Genomic DNA, 18,666 nt, shown 5'->3' on the forward strand with positions numbered 1-18,666 from the left:
ACAGGACACCCAAAACCTGTGCATGTGGATGTAAAAACTTTGAGCGCCTCATGTGCACTGGCTCCAGTTCAGCACCCAGCACAATGTGCTAGGGGTAGAAAGTAATGACCCATGAACAGGAGGTGTACTAACATGCGGTTTGTAAATCAATATAACATTAAAAGGAACTTCTTTTATGTCTCCCACAACTCTACAGCTCATGTTTTATAGGCTTTGTGGTGTTTAGTGCTATAGCTAACCTCTAAGGTGAAGCTGTGAGCCGCATGTATGAAAAAGGGTTGTGTGAAGTTTTCCAAGATTTGATTTCACTTTGTGAAACTGGATATTATCAGCCTGTAATGCCATTTTACAGATAAAGAAAACAGTTTATACTTGCCATCAGTGGAGGACAGGGAGTACATTTACTGAATTGTACATTTGAGGAACAGTACTTGTATTTTATTAGAGTTTTCTTTCTGTTCATGACACTTTATGCTTCTACTCCACTATAATTCAAAGGGAATTATTGTACTTTTAACTTTTCCACATTTATTTTACAACTTGAGTTACTTGTGTTAAGTTTATTTTGAGTATTTTTGTGTTTAAACAAACAAGTTGTTGGCATTGTTTACATTTAATACAACATTTTGCGTATAACATTACTTGCCTTTACGTAAGTAACATTTCCAATGCAGGAGTATTTTTACATTAGAACTTTTACTTAAGTAAGATCTGACTTCCACTGCTTGCCATCTACATGTTTTGCCTCCTTTCCACTATAACATGTTCTCCTGAGAAATGTCCTGCTCTGCCTTGATCCTGAGGTCTTGTCCTGATGATCTCTTATCCTCAGCCTTTCAGGGATGAGACCACATCTGTCTCCGGTCACTATTTACACGCTCTTTCACCATAAAGTACTCCGAGTCACACATGCATGCCCGGACAAACACACACACGTCCTCCTCCGAGCTCATGCCTAATTCAAACCTGCCTTATGAGTCCCCTGACAGATCCACACAGAGTCCGCTCAACACATGCACACAGACATTCAATCACTGGAAAGCAGCGCAGGCAACATATAAATCCGTCTAGTAAAGCGTCTCCCAGACCGTTCCCAATGCGAATGAGATGTCGCAAAGCCTTCCGCTGTTATCTTGCCTCGAAAAAGAGGCAAGAATGTGATCTATGCCCCCCTAATTGTTGCAGGGGGAGGTTTTATAAGCACATCGTGGATAGGCCAAAAAGGACATATAAATCCTCCGGCTTGTAGTTATAACTCCTCACTTTCTTGTCTTGTTTTCCTGAATCTGGCAGGTGCTTTGATAGGCATTGTATATACAATCACTTTTGAAAAACAAACTTTACAAATGTTTTGCAAGTGCTGTTTGACATCTGTCTAAATTGCTATCAATAATTCACTCTCTTTTTCACCCTTTCTCATGTCAATATACAGAAAATGTGGTTCAGTATCCAGTCTGACCAGTCTGGGCAGTCTGATGTCCGTGTCTGCTCTCGACAATAGCTGGTTAACCATGTCTGACATCTGTGGCTCCCCACAGTCGGGGTGAATGCCAGGCTGAATAATGCACCAGGGAGGCACACGCCACTCTGCTCTGCCTCTTCTTTGGATCTGTGACGTGCTACAAACAATTTATAAAAACACCTTTAAAATCACTTTCTGATACACTCTGCATACAACTGGCTGTGGATGCTTACAGCGGCCATAATCTGTATTGTGGCAGATATTTTCCTCACAAGTTGTTGGAGAGAAAAATGTGCACATTAAACATATGAAGAGTGCTAAGGTTGTTGGATGTGAAGGGCCTGTTACATATTACTATATGTTTGCCATATCAACTTAAAGGGTACAAATATGTCATTTTTGTGTTCAAGTTGTGTTTCCTCTGCCTCAATGTGGCAATTGTTGCAACCTTAGGGGATTTTCTTATGTCTGTTTTTGCATTGGTGCAACTTTGGGCACAAGCTCTGAAGGTATGATTGCTAAACACACATTGTATATGAATTCTGACATGTTGACCTTCCCACAGCTTCAGAACTATAATTGTTAATAGGAGCTGATTTAAAAAGAGAAAAGCTAAACATATTTCTACTTTTATTCAAATAAATAAATCTTCCCCCCCCACTGCCTGCTCAGAGTAAACAAAACACAATTTTGACCTAGAAGAGTCTGTTTGCTGCCATTAATCCTTCAGACAGAATTTACATAAGACAAGGGGTGTGAGTTTCGAACACACACTCTGATGCCATGTCGCTGCGTCTGTCAGTGTGGAAGAATAATCTCCGTCCTACCCTCCACCACGGGCTGCTGACCCTGGGCTGACCCCCGGGCCAGCAGCTAGGGTGTTAATGTTCACCCTCACCAGGGTCGCACCCAGCGTGTTTATTTTACGACACAGGAGAAGGCACCACAGAAGGGAGTGTGGCCCCGGCACATTGACCCCCAAACACATTAGAAAGCTTTCTTATGCTGTGTAGTTATACTGGTCTGTGCTGATTCTGTTGTGAGGCTACTGTCCACCAAGTAGCATAATAGTAATCTGAATAATGTCCCAATGAACAAAAACAAACACAGTTCTACAATCCAAGGAGGACAATATGAATTCAATACCAAAGATTGATTCAAAAATCCCTCCATAATCAGAATCAGAATCAGAAACAGGTTTATTATTATTGATTATAGAAATGTGTTTTTATGTGATTGTAGTTATTACATGTACAGCACTTTGGCCCGACCAAAAATCGCTTTTAAATGTGCTTTATAAATAAACCTTGATTTGATTTGATTACCAGGTAGGTTGACACGTACGAGGAATTTCACTTGATGGCACGGTGCATACACACAGATAGAGAACTAGACAAATATTAAAAAATAATCAAATATATAGTAAAATATAACAGTATTTACATAGAAATGAAATGGAATAAAATATGGAATAGAAATTGGCAGTAATAAAAAAAGAAAACAGATATTGTTGAACATTGTGTGCATTAATGTAATGCATAGAGTCTATGATGTGGTAAAGTGTCAGTGGAGGGGCCAATAATAGCTGTTCCTACATATTTCCACAAATAATGGAATGATGCCGCTTCAGGATTATGCTCTTGTTAACATTTACATTGTAGACTTATTTCAGTTCACTTCATTTCAATACAAGTCAAATAGGTCTTGTTCCTTATTAGAAATTTGGTTTGCAAGCAGAGTTTAAAAAAGCACAACAAACCACAACATTTCCTACTATGCAAACACGCACCAGCGACAGTAGAGGCCGCTGAGATATGCACAAGTGCTGTTTTGCATTTGTCGTCATGCTCTAAGAGGAGATCAAAACAAAAGAACGATGAGAAATGTCATAGTTGATCCAATTGACATTTGCTCAAAGCTTCCTGTAGCATTCTGTCCACTTTTCTTTCACACAAGCATCAACATCATCAGAGTTCCTGTGGTGGCAAGATGTTTGCGTAAATTCACATTTGCATTAGCAGAAATGCAAGAGCGTGTATGTGTGTGTGAGTCAGTCTCTGTGTGTGTGTGTGTGTGTGTGTCACAGTAACGTGCACGAATCACTCGGGAGAGAATCCTACGGCCACATTTCCAATTCCGCTCAATTTCAGCAAGAATCTCAGTAATCCCGCTGAAGAGCCGCAGTTCTCCCACAGTGACATCCCATAATAGCACTAACGCCAGAGTGGTGGGCACCCAGTTACGACTCCCAGGCTCCATTCGGTGCACGTTCCCAATCCCCCAACCTGTCTGTATGCAAACAGAGCCCCCTCAGAGGAGAACACTGATCTGGCAGCCTTTCACTGAGCCCTGTGTAGACATATTTAATGCCTCAATAACCACTGCTTAAGACAGAGTGATGAACGCCAGGGGCTTTCATTACCACCAGAAGTTTATCCGTGTGTGTGTCTGTGTGTGTGTGAGTCAGACTACAGTATGTACCTAAATAAGCGTTACTGTCATTTACCAATCGGCAATGTCAAGCTGCTGTTGTTTTAGAAAAATACATATGGCTCCGCCTCTGTAGCACAGGAAGACATAAGGATGGCTGATTTCTCTCATGAATTAACGCAGCTATACTATAAGAGATGCCATTATAGTGTCCTTCAGCACTACACATTTATAGTGTGCGTAACATTTTACTGCTTGTAGACGGCAGATATGTGTGAATGTGTAAAACTCAAGGTGATTGAGGTCAAATGCAAGGTGGTAAAAAAATAGGAGCAGTTACAAAAGTAAAGGAGAAAATACAATTGGAATCAGGTTAAAAAAAAAAACTATTAGTGTCTGGGACGTGCAGAGGCAGCTGGAGAGCAGAGTAAATACAGTCAGAACTGTGTCACAGCATCAGCGCTGCAGCTTATTGGTTCCTCACATATGTACACACTGAGACAATGCAGGAGCACAGGTATACAGTGCATGCACACAAACAAGTATGGATTGATATGCATATGAAGTATTGAAAAAACGTGGAAAGGTAATGGGAATCAATTTTTCTTGTAGTCGAGAATGGAAGGCTTTATGACTTATATGAATGTAGAAAAATGTTAGCATTAAGACACAAATCTCACCATTAGCTGCACTTATGAGCCGTTTCTGTTTTTCTTCCACTTTGGCAATGATAATAAGAACACCCAAGATAAAAGTCTTTCCCTCCCCAGACACTCATCACCCAAAGAGAGAGAAAGAAAGAGAGAGCTCATGGAAGGATCAATTTGTCTGCACAGGAAACTGTGTAATGTTAATCACAACTTTAATTTGGGCTGAATTAGCATTTTGATGAACTTGCGGGGCTGACTGGTGTACTCCAAGCACCTTCAAACGCAGCGCACACAGAGGAAATGGCAGTGTGGTTAATTAACGCTCACACACAGCAGATGGGCTCAGTGAAGGGCCCTGGCAGAAAGAGACACAGAGAGCGAGAATTGATTGGAAAGAGTCACTGTTAATGGGAGAAAAATAACACATTCTAAAATGTCCAACCATCACTCTCTAAATAAAGTGGCTGGTTCAAAACCAACAGCTAAAGAAGGCGGGGAGTACTAAATAATATTTCCGTCTTTTAGGGGAAAACACAACACAAAGAGTGAGTAATAGCTTACAGAAAACACAACTGGCAAATCTTGGTCAAACATGCAGCCTGTTTACATATGCCCGACCGTTTCAATCTCAGAGCACAGAGTGTGACCCGACATGGTGCCTCAGTCTCATTGCTTTTTTACTCATTCTGTGGAATCTTTTACTAACGCATTTAAAATTTACTGTTTTTCATCTGTCTTACTTTCAATACAGACGCTTCTCCTCCAGACACTAGCTGTGCCTTCCAATACCCATACTAACTTATTATATAGTATGCCAGAGAAAGCTTTAGCATGTCCCAATATATTGTTGTATATATGAAATGCAATATGTACAGTATGTGCTACTGCATCTGGTCACATTTTGCAGCATGCGAGAAACATGCGCATCCAAAATCCTTTGCACAGGGGTCATATGAGCAGGAGGGTCACATTTCATGGTGCAATGTTTTACGAAGTACTAGTTCCCAGTCGTATGCGTATAGTGCATGCAACAGTAAACACTTTGTGAGGGCTGCAGCTGGAGAACATAAAAGAAAAAGTACACCATTTGTAACGCAGGCCTATATCTCTTTAAACTATTCCTATTCCCAGTATATATGATATTACATTTAATCAGGTTATTTGAATCTGTTCTGGCGCATTATTTCTCCATCCTGAAGATATTGCGAGCATTTAAGAGAGGCAATTGAGAGAAAGATGAATCTGAGAAGAGGTTATAAATAGAGGTGGATCTCCATGGCAAACTAAATAACAGCACAATTAAGACATGGGGCAGTACAGTAACATGTGGTCATCCTGGTGATCATTTGTGTGTGTATTATCCTGAGTAAACTATAAAACTTTTAAGGTGTAGTTAAGTTTTTGAAGGCTTAAAAATAATCTGGTGGTGTGAAGTTATAAAAAGTAATCTTACCAGATGTGTGGCTCGCTGCTAATCCCTGCCTGAAGCATGCAGCCCCCGGCTACATTAGCTGCTACTAGCATAACACACCATAATCTGTAACCGAGCTGTAAGCAGTTGAGTAAATGGTGAGTAATGTAGGCGTCAGATTTTGACATGGATGAAAAATATGTGAAGTAAAAACAAATCTCTGGTTCTGTGCTTCGATTTTGAGCTCTTTTTCAAGTCCATTAAAAGAAAACATCTAAAATCCTCAGCAAACACTGTTTTAAGCTAGCTTCATGTCTCATTGTAATGTGATGTCCTCATTTTTTTAAATGTTTTTTTTGACCATGTGTATCTTGGAAAAGTCAATTATTGAAGAAAGATAATCTTGAACATTTAACCAGTCTGATTATGCTACTAGAGGTAAGTGAGAAAACATGTTCCTTTTAAAAATACCTGTAAGTGCCTTGCTCAAGGGAACCATGCTCAATCACTGACCCAGACCACGAAACAGAAACTCATTAAGAGAGCTCATTAGAGGAAATGATGCACCATGTCCCTCATTGAGCACCGCTGACACCTTCATCCTCTCACCTCCTCCAAAGCTTTTCCTCGAATCCTTTCCCTAAATAACCTTCTCTAACCTGCCCTCCTCATCGCTTTTTTTTTATACTGGGGAGAATTTCAGACCCGGCTTCCCACAGTGAAGCTTGATTTGTAAAAACACAATAAAAATGGAAAGACGGGTGAGACTCGGGTGGCTAGGGAGGGAGGGGTTGGAAGGACAGCAAAGCGAGCCCCCCATGGTGGCAGCCTGCGGTGGGGCATTAACAGGATGTCCGGGCAGGGTAAATCTTCTACCAGCCGCTCAGAGCTCATACCCTCGGAGAACTTCCCGATCCATGACAGGCTGTCAGTCTCTGCAGAGGGGGCACTGATGAAAGCAAACTGCCTTAAGCCTGATCTGTGACTGTTTTGTTTGCATACGAGGTTTTAGAGGCTCAAATGCGACAAGAGAGCTGATTGTTTTTAAAGAAGTATGGAATTAAAATAATTTGCACAGAGATGGATCTACGAAGTGAGTAAACCGCGGTGACCTTTGACCTATGGGTGGCGTGTAAAGCATAGGAGGGAAATGAGATCCAGTGATGAGGGGATTCGTCACAGTGAGAGATGTCGAGGAGCTTGTGTTACCTTCAAAGACTTGATAGAGAGGAATTCCTGTCGCAGAAACATCAGATGTGAAGGATGCAATAATATGTTGTTAGCTTCAAAGGGAGGACCTGAGAACCATGTCAGCATCTGGGGCTGTCCTCTAATTGCCAATTTGATGTTTTTATCTGTCAGAAATGAGAAAATAATAGAACCGGTATAGCCTGGTAGGGTTAATTTTGAGTCCAGCAGAAGCCATTTATATAGACACACAGCTATCTGTCCACACACACTCACACAATGGGAGGAAACAGAGTAATATCTAATACCAGGCAGCAGGAGAATCTCCAATTATGGCAGGATGCAGCATCAATTTAAGGGCTAATTATGTGCGTAATGAGCTCACCGCCATGCGTCCGCGCCCCCGTCACCACGCCCGCTGGCCTAACCCCCCGCCCCCCCCTCCTCCTCCTCCATCTGAGCACCCGGTACCTAATTAAAAAACTACATGCGCCGCGGCGCTCTCATCTGATTCACACCATGGAAATTAATCCTCAGATAAACGTGTTTGACGGACATCAAACTATAGCATGAGCCCTGGACGCAGTGCAATACTCTGTCAAACGGGTGTAAAACGTTTGCATTTGGTTTTTTTTTTGAAGAAGAAAACCCCTGCTCCAAAATAGAGTTAGTTGCTGGGTTTGATGAGTTAATACTGCGCAAAAAAACAACAACCTCAGAATATTAAATACAATGCATTTAAGAGCCTAAGTGTTTAAGAGCTTAGCTTCTCCATGTTTAAGAATAACCAACAACTAACCCATTAAATGCAGCAAAAAACTTTTGTCCACCAAGTGAATTATTTAGCGTGGTAAAACATTGTTATGCCGGTCATGTACAGTTAAGTAAAATAATGGAGAACATATATTATAAAGGCATTGGTTTCAGGGGAGGATTCAAGGCCTGTTTATTATGACAACAGCACCAGGAGTAAAACATCTTCAGTTTTTTTCCGTAGCAGTGACATCCTTTTACCCTGCACCTTTTATCCAGATTTCAACAATTGGGAAATATCTTTTGATAGCGAAAAATTAAAAACACTTTTGTCTGATTACAAATGATAGCACTATAGCATAATTTCCATTTAGGTAAACACGTGATATTAAATACAAGAAAACTAATTGCCCAATTTGAGATACATTTAATTGAGAAATTATGCTTTATTTCTCTGTCATAAAAAGGATTGTAGGTTTATTCTGGATATTTCCCCTCCAATAATCGCCAGCTAAATGTCTGTGCTGCCTTTAGTGAGTCCATTACCTGCCAAACATTCCCTTGCTGTGCTATTTTATGCGGATTTATCTATTTATTTCTGCTTGATCCGTGATCTCCACGCTAATGACAAAAACACAACAAGATCACATCTAAACTCAGTTCGGGCACGGACAAGTGCCGCGCATACCTTGCCGTACGAAGGTGACGCCCACGGTAAGGGTCCAATCAAGAACTGACTTCCAGCGCTTTCGTCCAATGAGAGCGAGGTGGGCACAGGGTGGGCGGGTCCCGAGCAGCTCCAGAGAGGGACATTGAGATAGTTGAGGAGAGGAGGCTTGTTGAGCACGAATGCCACTCGTTGCGCGTCCTTATAATTTGGAGAGGTGTATGCAACGCACGGCCCGTTCGCCTTTCCAGGTGGAAATCCAGGAGGAGCTGAGACCAAACTTAACTGGGACGACTGGTGAACCCGGTTCAGGACAGGTGAAATTCCCAGCAGGCCACATCGATCCAGATGTAGGAAAATATAGTGTTACTCAGCGCAGGTAGGAATACAGCAAATATCTCTCTCTCAACAAGTCTGTCACCCTTTATTGGATGTAGAAAAAGTGTTATTTTCTTAAAACAAGTGAAAAAAATCGAGGTGAGAAGTAATTATGTCACTGTTATTTTTCCCAAGGCAGCTACACGTTCCAGGAACTGTGCAACATTTCCTCGACACTGCTGCAGTATTCAGCTATGATGCATTGTCTTAGCATTGCTGAAGAAACATAAAAATGCTGATTTTACCTTATTTTTTTAGGTATTACTAGAGACAAATTAAAGGCAGGCTTTGTGATTAAAATAACTTGAGTTGGACACGTTTGCAGTGTGCCCTTCAACCATTTTTAAGACGTGTTTTTGACAACAAGAAGATTGTAAAAAGTTGTTTTAATATATTTATTTATACCTTATTCAATCACAATTTAATGTATTATATGCAGGATTGTTTTAGTTTATTGTCTCAATTTTGCAATGATGTTTTTTTGCTGTAATTGTTATTATTACATTGTTGTGTTTATGTAATTGCTGCGTTTGGTGGTGATGCACCTGCTTAAAGCCATGTGATATTATTCTTCAATAATCATCACAAATCAGATTTTGTTCTGATGAATGATTGATGTGTGAATTCATCTGTAACGCTGTTATTCAGCTCAATCTGATGTGCAGGCCTGCATCAGGCTCACAATAAAACAACAGAGACACTTACATCATGGCCAGTGCAAGTGTACACGTGGGCCTCAGAAGATCAACATGCAATGGAGGATATAGCAATATTTTTGTTCTTCCTGTTTGTGTTTTGCAGGTCATGGATGAGATCCCACAGCACCGTGGAGCTTTAACTACAACCAGTTGAAGTATAACCAGGAGTACCGGGGATACCCACGCATTATTTCTGGATTCATCAGTTTATATCAAAACTCCGGCTTTCTTTTATCTGACACAATTCTGCAATGAAAAGGATCAAAGCGACGAGGAAACAGTGAAGCTATTGATTTGAATGACCACCGACTCAGATAAGGAAGGATACCGTAAAAAGGCGCCGAAATGAAGGAGAAATCTAAAACGGCCGCAAGGACTAGACGGGAAAAGGAGAACAGTGAATTTTACGAACTGGCTAAAATGTTGCCTTTACCGTCGGCCATCACCTCTCAGCTGGACAAAGCCTCCATCATAAGACTGACGACGAGTTACCTGAAGATGAGAATTGTTTTTCCTCAGGGTGAGCGAAGCGAAATAGAAGAAAATTATAAGAAGAATTATGGTCCATACGGAAATAAAACCATACGCTATTTAATATAAAATCAGCAATGCAAGACTATTATAATGTGTTACAATGTACAGATCATGCAAATATTTTTAGTTGAGGCGTGTTACTCTAAATAAAGTAGTGTAAATAAAATACTATAATTATACAAAATATCAGAATTTCCTTTAGTCATAATTAACAATGCTGTAGATATTAATAAAATAAAAATAAAAATGAATAGGATACATTTACCTATGCACACGCTAATAGACCTACTTTAAGCCATAAAGAAATATTAAAGAAACATTATAGTGATTTCTTTCCTGATCTGCAGGGAGTCTTTACACATGGATTATGATCGTTTTTTATTCAGTGTGTCTAAATGAGACGGTCTGCCACCATCTTTTATACAGCTCTCTGCAGGCTCCTCTGACTGCGTGACTGAGAACAAGATGTACCAATTATTTAACAAAAAAACTGCATGGCTCCTAATCACCTAAAGCCATGTAAGCAGGAGGCACACACACAATATTACACAGCCTCTCTTGTATAAGAAAAAAACACTAATGATCTCCCATATATCTAATCAGAAGCCACCGTTTCTGCCGCCATTTAACACACATTCATATTTTGGTGTCATAATATATAAAACGAAAGTAGCATGTATATCTAAGGCAGATTAAAATAAGAAACTAAAAAGCTACTAAAAACCTTAATGAGTAGTATTTTTATATTATGTATCCATCCGCCGAAAAGCCCCTAATTTTTTTTTATTATTATTTTTTTTTTACATCCTATCATTTTTTTTGGAGTTTATTTTAAACTACAGTGGAGACCGTTTTCCATTTCCAATACACAGCAGCACCGAATGTATTGACGATATCTAAGCTCCGTGAGATTTCTCGTAAAACTGAATGAATTTCAATAAGAAACAGTTACTTGCCTTATCTACTTAAACTGGAAATAACGGCCATCACTGGGGCATTTATTGGATAAAATAAAATCTAAAGGTTGGTCAGATTTGTGGTTGAATTCAGGCAGGCATTACATTTAATTTATCATTTGTTTTGATTATACTAATACTACAGTAATAATCCTGAATGCTGACGATACATTAAGTATCCTCCTGTAATTTAAATTATATCAATTATTATAATGAGACACATCGACTGTGCACCTTGTAAACATCAACAGATTATTGAGGTTCATGTCTGCACAACATGTGAAAGACAGGAGGGGACACTGTAAATGCTTTTACACTAAATACACCGTTTTACCAGACACGCCTCTGGCATCAGGGTGTGTATGGCTGTGTGGCTGTGTGTGTGTGTGTGAAACAGAACGAGATTCCTTCCTTTTATAGTAGCTTGAAAAAAAAATGTAGTTGTGATAACCAATAACAAAATACTTATTTTTTAATTATCTGAATAGAAACAAATGTTCCATTTCATTATAATGCCACATTTAGAATATAAAAAGCGTTATTTGACTCTCTCCAGGTTTGGGGGAGGCTTGGGGTCACACAAGTCGAACAAGATCTGCGGACAATATTGGACGAGAGCTGGGAGCTCACTTACTGCAGGTATGTGAGGCTATAATTGCCAGCGTAATGTGCTGTTTATAATGGCGAGAGACTGATATGGTCATGCACAAATAATAAAAAGCTAACTGTGGCCTGTTGTTGTTTTTTTTCAGACGCTGGACGGATTTATCTTTGTTGTGGCTCCAGATGGGAAAATAATGTACATTTCAGAGACAGCGTCGGTCCATTTAGGACTCTCTCAGGTCCGTTTGTACGATCAGATTTATTGATCTATCATATTTTCTTTTGCATTTCTATGATTATTAGGCCTACAGCCTCTACAGCTACTTTAATTTAAAAACGGAGACATCGCGTTGAATAAAAAAACACCGCCTAGTGTTTACCTGTTAATTACATGAGTTACTCTCAACAGGTAGAGTTGACTGGGAACAGTATTTATGAATATGTCCATCCTGCCGACCACGACGAGATGACAGCCGTGCTGACGCCACATCAGCCATATCACTCACATTTCGTCCAAGGTAAAATACATTTCCTCTCTTAAGCTTCCCAAACGCATGTCGTCTATTTGCAATTAAATTACAATTTACGGTGTCTAGAACGAGCATATGGTGATAACAAATGCAACGGATGTGTCTCGTATTACAACAATGTAACACATATGCAATATGTGCAATGTGCGTCTCTTGCATCGTATGGAAATGCTTTTTAGTATTCCTGCAGGAGGCGTTTTTCAAAAGTAAAATCACTTTATTTCTTTCAATGCATCTATTTATTTTGTACGTAACACATATAATGCATGTGTTTTTGTATTGCATATTATTCAAATGCGGAGCCTCTTTAGTGGTATAGAGGGACTTCGTTTTTTAAATACGCATCGTATCTATTTATTCCTATGAGATTTCCTGAGCTGACCCTTATTTTGTAATTGCCGAGCTAAACATGTTTATTTCCTTTAGAATATGAAGCAGAGAGATCGTTTTTTTTGCGGATGAAATGTGTGCTGGCAAAAAGAAACGCAGGCCTCACCAGTGGTGGATACAAGGTAGGCAATGAAGCTTTGTCACTGGCTTGTGATATTAAAAAATACACAAAATTATGAATTGCAGTTAAGTATTGCATTAAAAAAAATATATGTAAAAATGTGACAAAAAATAAAAATTAATGATTTTTAATTTCCTTTAATATTGTATTAAAAAAATTATCCCATATTTGTGTTGAGCAGCAGTGTTAATCATGCTATATAATAACTACACTGTAAAAAGGGGGCTTTGAAAGGTTTTCTTATACATTTACCTTTTTCTCTTTTTGTTATCTTATCTGCTCCACAGGTGATTCACTGCAGTGGCTACCTGAAGATCCGGCAGTACAGTTTGGACATGTCCCCTTTTGAGGGCTGCTACCAGAACGTGGGCCTGGTGGCTGTGGGTCACTCCCTGCCGCCCAGCGCTGTAACGGAGATCAAACTGCACAGCAACATGTTTATGTTCAGAGCCAGTTTAGACATGAAGCTCATCTTCCTGGACTCCAGGTACTGTACACAAGTCAATGTCCTTTATATGACAGTGTTTCTTTAAAGGTCTCTTTCAATGTTTTTGATTTGAGTACTAGCAGTTACATTTTTTAATTATAGGAGAGTTAAATTGGTTCTCTAGTAAACTAAAATGTGTACCTGTAATAACACGTGAAGTGAAAGAGAACAAGCCGAGATCAATCCCTGCATATTTTAAAAACAACTGGTTAATTTCTCTCCAGGGTGGCAGAGCTGACAGGTTATGAGCCCCAGGACCTGATAGAGAAAACATTGTACCATCACGTCCACGGCTGTGACATCTTCCACCTCCGCTGTGCACACCACCTCTGTGAGTTACAATCCTGCCCTACATTATGCTTTACAACAGGCTGGCTGACCTTCTCTTGTCTCAGTAACTGCTCAGGCAACCTGCTGCAGCCACCATGTGCAGACAATCACTCACACACGTTGTTAAGTACATTAATCTCTGTCTTCTGTCTGATTCTTTTATCTCCTTCAGTGCTGGTAAAAGGCCAAGTCACCACTAAGTATTATCGTTTCCTGGCTAAGCACGGCGGCTGGGTGTGGGTCCAGAGTTATGCCACAATCGTCCACAACAGCCGATCCTCAAGACCCCATTGTATCGTCAGCGTTAACTACGTCCTCACGTAAGTCTCATTTAATATTCCAAATCTAAAATCAAACTTTTCTTAAAAGAGCAACTGTTAAGAATCGGATTGATTTAAGAAAAACATATATATTTCTTATACTTTCTTGAGACGTTTGTACAATGAAAAGGTATATCTCGTGATATCTCTCTGAATCTTACATTTGCAATAATGTAAAATGCAGATATCAAATTGTAACATTCATCACAATTTAGACTGAAATCCCTAAAATCACAGCTACGTAAACATAGTGACACAAGGTTTAAGGGGCTATGCCGGGCTAAAAGCAGCTGCATATTTAATAGTATTTGCAGAGGGAGGAGCATTGATTATTTAACTAGATTAAGTAAAATCATATCATACGCTCTTGTGATCCACGCTTGAAGCTCACTCTATGATAGGATGGATCTTTGTCTCTTGGAGAAATCCTTATGTTTATCCCTCTGTAGCCTCTCTGTACAAATCCGCCAAATACTGTGGCTGTTGGGCTCAGCCAGTTGTGTGTTATGAGAGCAAGAAGCACACTAAGGCCCTTTGAGACAACAAGACAAATATCAGGGTTCAACCCCATCAAAAAACCTCTACTGTCACCATCGATCTGCAGTCTAAGGAAAGCTAAATCAATCAAACGGTGAACTAAGAATCAATAGCTATCTCATAGCTGTAGCACATGTTGGATTTTCCTTGTTAAGTGTGGTTGTTCCACATGTGGATTTACCGGGTGTGTATCTGGGTGTTTGTGTGAGTCTCTGTACGTGTGTGCATGCATATGGCTGCACTCTAAGTATTGATTTCTCCAATGCAGCCAGGAGAAAACAAGTAACTATATTAAAATGACAGTGAATTTCCAATTGAATAATTAGCTCAAAGAAGGAAGTATCCAAAAGCTCACGTGCAGCATAAAAAGAACTCATATATTAAAAAAACAAACAGCATTTCAATCACCTTGCCCCGACAGCGTTTTAACCCAACAAGAATCCATTAATAAATCATGTTTGGAGGTTGGCTGCTGGCGTATTTCAGACATGAGGTGCTCTGACATTGACCCTGAGGTGGAATTCGGCTAACACAGCTGAGTTTGCACAAAGGCCCAACATTATTGGCTCAGACATAAGTCATCCAGGGCACAGATAGGATGCAGAACCAGCCACCGCAACTATACCTGCATGAGCAAATAACACTCACACTGTGTACTGGCTATCCAAACACAGCCTTTCCCCCAAGGTGTTGTACATAAAGAATGGGTCATATTTAGAGTCATATTAAAGAGGCTGGCTGTGCAGGGTCAGGGATGGGCCACAGGGTTTAAAATGCCAGGCAGCTGCTATTACATACTGTTGATGTGATAAGTTAAGAATAGGCTCATGTTTGCTGAACACTTGACACAGGAGCCTTTCCACTCCCTCGACAGCAACACTTGAGTTCAGCCACAGCACAGTGGGTTAAAATGTCAGAAATGGTGTACAAGCTGCATGCACATATACAAGTAAAAAAAACTACATTATGCAATGTTTTATATAGTATGCTTCCAGGTCCAGTGCAGAGCGTGTGCCCATTTACTAACACTGTCTTCTACTCTGCTTCTGTCAATGGTTGTATGGTACGAAATAATGATTAACTTTGTTCATAGAGTCTGTTATTTTCTTCAGAAGTGGGAGGGTTGAATTTATCTTGAATGTTGTTTATACTTCTCATAGTCTTCACATCACTCGGGGTATACAATGTGTGTTTGTAAAATAAGTCTGTGTACTTATCTATGTTCAATATTGACCAAGACGTCTGCATCAGACGTATTACTGATTATGTCACTTGGTGCAACACTGCCACAGAAACTGTAAAAGAAAGAAAGGCGGTGCACTTATTACATGGAAAACCTCTAGCCTTAAGGTTTGCAATATGATCAAGGAGAAATGGAGGGAAAGGTGAAAAGATAAAAGTATGCCTTCCTCAACAACATTCAAAGTGTCTGTGATCAAGGTACTCAACAATCAACTAGTTTAGGATCTTAGTTTAGTATATTAGCATGATGACATTTGCATATTAGTACTAACACAAAGTAGAGATAAGGAAGGTGCTCAATAAAAAGTCAGGGTATCACAAAGTTATTACAATTTATAAAGAGGGGGATCATGATTGTTTTCACTAAATTCGATGCCAATCCATCACATAGTTGTTGAGATATTTCTGACCCAACCAAAGTGGTTGACTGACCCGACATTCCTTGAGCTAGAACCATTGCTAAAAAGTCACAACCTTGATAAATATGGGTTCTGCTTTTTAATTGTATCCCAAACGTATATTTTGTTTGTGTCAAAAGGGATACTGAGTATAAAGGAATGCAGCTGTCTTTGGACCAAATGAGCCCCACCAAGCCAGCCTTCCCATACGCTGACAATCACAGTGAAGACAGGAAGAGCACTAAGTCACGTCTCACCCAGGCGAAGGCCAAAGCCAGAGTGTCACCCTACCCACAGGTAATTAACAGTATGTTTTACATAGAGCTAAATCCAGAAAGGAAACTTGGTTCAGGCTCAATTGAAAGGCAGAAGGTCTCAAAACCCACTGTTTTTTTTTCTCTTAGCAGTTTTCAGCTTTCAATCCAGAGCGTTCGGAGTCAGATCCAGACAGCCAGTGGGGCGGGAGCCCGCTGACGGACTCTGCATCTCCACAGCTGCTGGATCCCAGTGAGCCTGCGGAGGCATCTTGCGCCTACCGACTGTACCCAGAGTCCGGCTCCCTGTGCTACGGCCTGGGTCTATCGGAGGACGATATCGCACATGCCCAAACGCATCCTCACTCCTCCACCTGTGACCGAGCGCGATGCCAGAGTGGCCGCTACTTCCTCGGAAACCCTCAGTCGGGAAGAGAGGTGTGGTGGGATGCCACTCGCTCTGTGCTCTCGCTGCCAAAATCGTCCATGGAGAACAGCGATGGTTACGAAATCACATCCTACCATGGAGCCATCCACGGTGAGGTGTTAGGGTTGAGACCACAACCATCTGTCCCTGAAAATAGCCCTGGCCTTACTTCTCCTAGTAGCTGTTTTCCAAATGTTATTATGGGACATGCTAAGTTGTTTACGCCATTTCTTGCCAGTGTGCCGATTGCTACCATCTGTTCCAAAATTGCCTGCAATTGAAAGCCAAGTTATTTCACATTTCACATCCTCAAACAACGAAACAACCCCCACCGTGCCTCTGCCAAGACAGTCTATCAGACCATAGTTCTAAAGTAGAACTTCACACATTAAACATGCAACTTGTGGTTTTAGCCACTAGCACTTAAAATATACGAGAACAAGTATAGGAAAGAGATCATGTGAGTAGTTTTGACACACTTTGTGTACGCAGAAAGACATTCTAATTACTTATTAACACAATGTAATTCATTAATTTCATTCTTCTTACAGGAAGGGGCCACTGGGATGAAGACAGTGTGGTGAGTTCACCCGATGGAGGCGGGTCCACCAGTGATTCAGGTGAGCGCTACCATGGTGACCACTTCCGGGCAAACCCTCGAGAGCCCAGCAAGATGGAGACCCTGATCCGAGCCACACAGCAAATGATCAAAGAAGAAGAGAGCCGCCTGCAGCAACACAAGGCGCCGCTGGACGTCGCAGGGCTCGCCAAAGCTCACAGTCCGTGCTTCACCTCCTCACTCTCACACCACTCCCAGCTGAACATGCCCAGCGTGGTGTGCCGCGGCCCGGGAGCCCCCAGCATCGACCCCCCCTCTGAACGCCTACATCATCGTGACAGTGTCAAAGTGCTCGGACCGCACGACAATGACGAAAACACAACCAGTCCTGCGTCTATGTCCCGTCTCAGCAGCCCCAGCTCTGATGGGATCCCCAGGTCGGGCCTGGGCCTCACCAAAGACTACATGCAGACGGATATGTCCCCCCACCCTCCACAGCCCCAGGGGAGCCCGCTGCTCTATCAGGGCCAGGACAGGCAGCCACTGGACAGGCAAGCAGCCTATGCTTTGACTGGATACTCCCTGGAGCACCTGTACGACCCGGAGCACCTGCGGAGTTACTCGGGCCTGGCCTGTGGAGGAGTCCAGTACGACGTGGCGTCACATGTGAGGATGCAGGCCGAGCAGATGCAGGGACACAAGGCCACCTCAGTTATCATTACCAACGGGAGCTGATGATATCTGGGGCAGGGACATCCTGTTCTCTAGGTGAGGATGTTCAGGAAGGTGGTGCTTTAAGCACACGCAAACACAACAGGTGCTTGATACAAATGTCTGGACAATTTAAGAAAAATAATAAGAGTTACCTGCACTGGGTTGAGGCGCCCTTGGTTGCTCGTTCAGCACAATATGTCAGCCTTTGTATGAAGGACGATATGGACTTGTGTTGATGAACTGGCCTTATACTTCACAGGGGCAGAGGTTTGCTCCATTACATAAGAATATAGTGTTATTTGATTGGTGAACTGAGTTCCCCTTCCTGCTAAGGCTACCCAAGCTTTGAGTCTGGTTAAACATCAAGCCAGCATTTCTGTTCCAAACGTGTCACGCACCATTGGTCATGTGAGTTAATCTGTCCAGGAGACGATTTCCAAAGGCAGTAAAAAAAATGTGTTGTTCCATTGCCCCTTCACCTGAAAACTCCATCGCACATAACATAATGTTTGCCACAAGAAGTGCATCATGGGAAAGGCGAGAGTTTCACTATTGTAAGATGTCAATGTTTCCTGCTATTTATTTGTCAGTGGGCTGTTTCTTGTATTTGACATTCTTTTATATCAA

General features: G+C 41.2%; 1 protein-coding gene across 2 annotated transcripts; it reads left to right on the forward strand.

The window, feature by feature from the left end:
- The first annotated feature begins 9,836 nt into the window (after positions 1 to 9,836).
- Positions 9,837 to 18,208, forward strand: LOC117493369 (single-minded homolog 1-like). Of its 2 annotated transcripts, none has more exons than XM_034143887.1 (11): positions 9,837 to 10,157; positions 11,684 to 11,766; positions 11,880 to 11,969; positions 12,140 to 12,248; positions 12,687 to 12,772; positions 13,059 to 13,258; positions 13,483 to 13,589; positions 13,761 to 13,908; positions 16,226 to 16,382; positions 16,490 to 16,877; positions 17,318 to 18,208. In XM_034143887.1, exons 1-11 carry the CDS (start codon positions 9,983 to 9,985, stop codon positions 18,058 to 18,060), a joined length of 2,286 nt encoding a protein of 761 aa, XP_033999778.1. In that variant the 5' UTR covers positions 9,837 to 9,982; the 3' UTR covers positions 18,061 to 18,208. The 2 variants fall into 2 exon arrangements, with proteins under 2 accessions (XP_033999778.1, XP_033999779.1); XM_034143888.1 differs by having other exon boundaries at positions 16,493 to 16,877; positions 17,318 to 18,060.
- The last annotated feature ends 458 nt before the right edge of the window (positions 18,209 to 18,666 follow it).

This window comes from Trematomus bernacchii, unplaced genomic scaffold, assembly GCF_902827165.1.
Source record: "Trematomus bernacchii unplaced genomic scaffold, fTreBer1.1, whole genome shotgun sequence".
Classification (NCBI taxonomy): Eukaryota; Metazoa; Chordata; class Actinopteri; order Perciformes; family Nototheniidae; genus Trematomus; species Trematomus bernacchii.

What these genes read in the sequence shown, in the direction of transcription:
- LOC117493369 (XM_034143887.1), top strand. Translation starts at nt 9,983, where the DNA reads ATGAAGGAGAAATCTAAAACGGCCGCAAGGACTAGACGGGAAAAGGAG. An exon ending in GAGAATTGTTTTTCCTCAGG is followed by an intron (nt 10,158 to 11,683) that starts GTGAGCGAAGCG and finishes GACTCTCTCCAG; the next exon opens with GTTTGGGGGAGGCTTGGGGT. An exon ending in AGCGTTAACTACGTCCTCAC is followed by an intron (nt 13,909 to 16,225) that starts GTAAGTCTCATT and finishes TTGTGTCAAAAG; the next exon opens with GGATACTGAGTATAAAGGAA.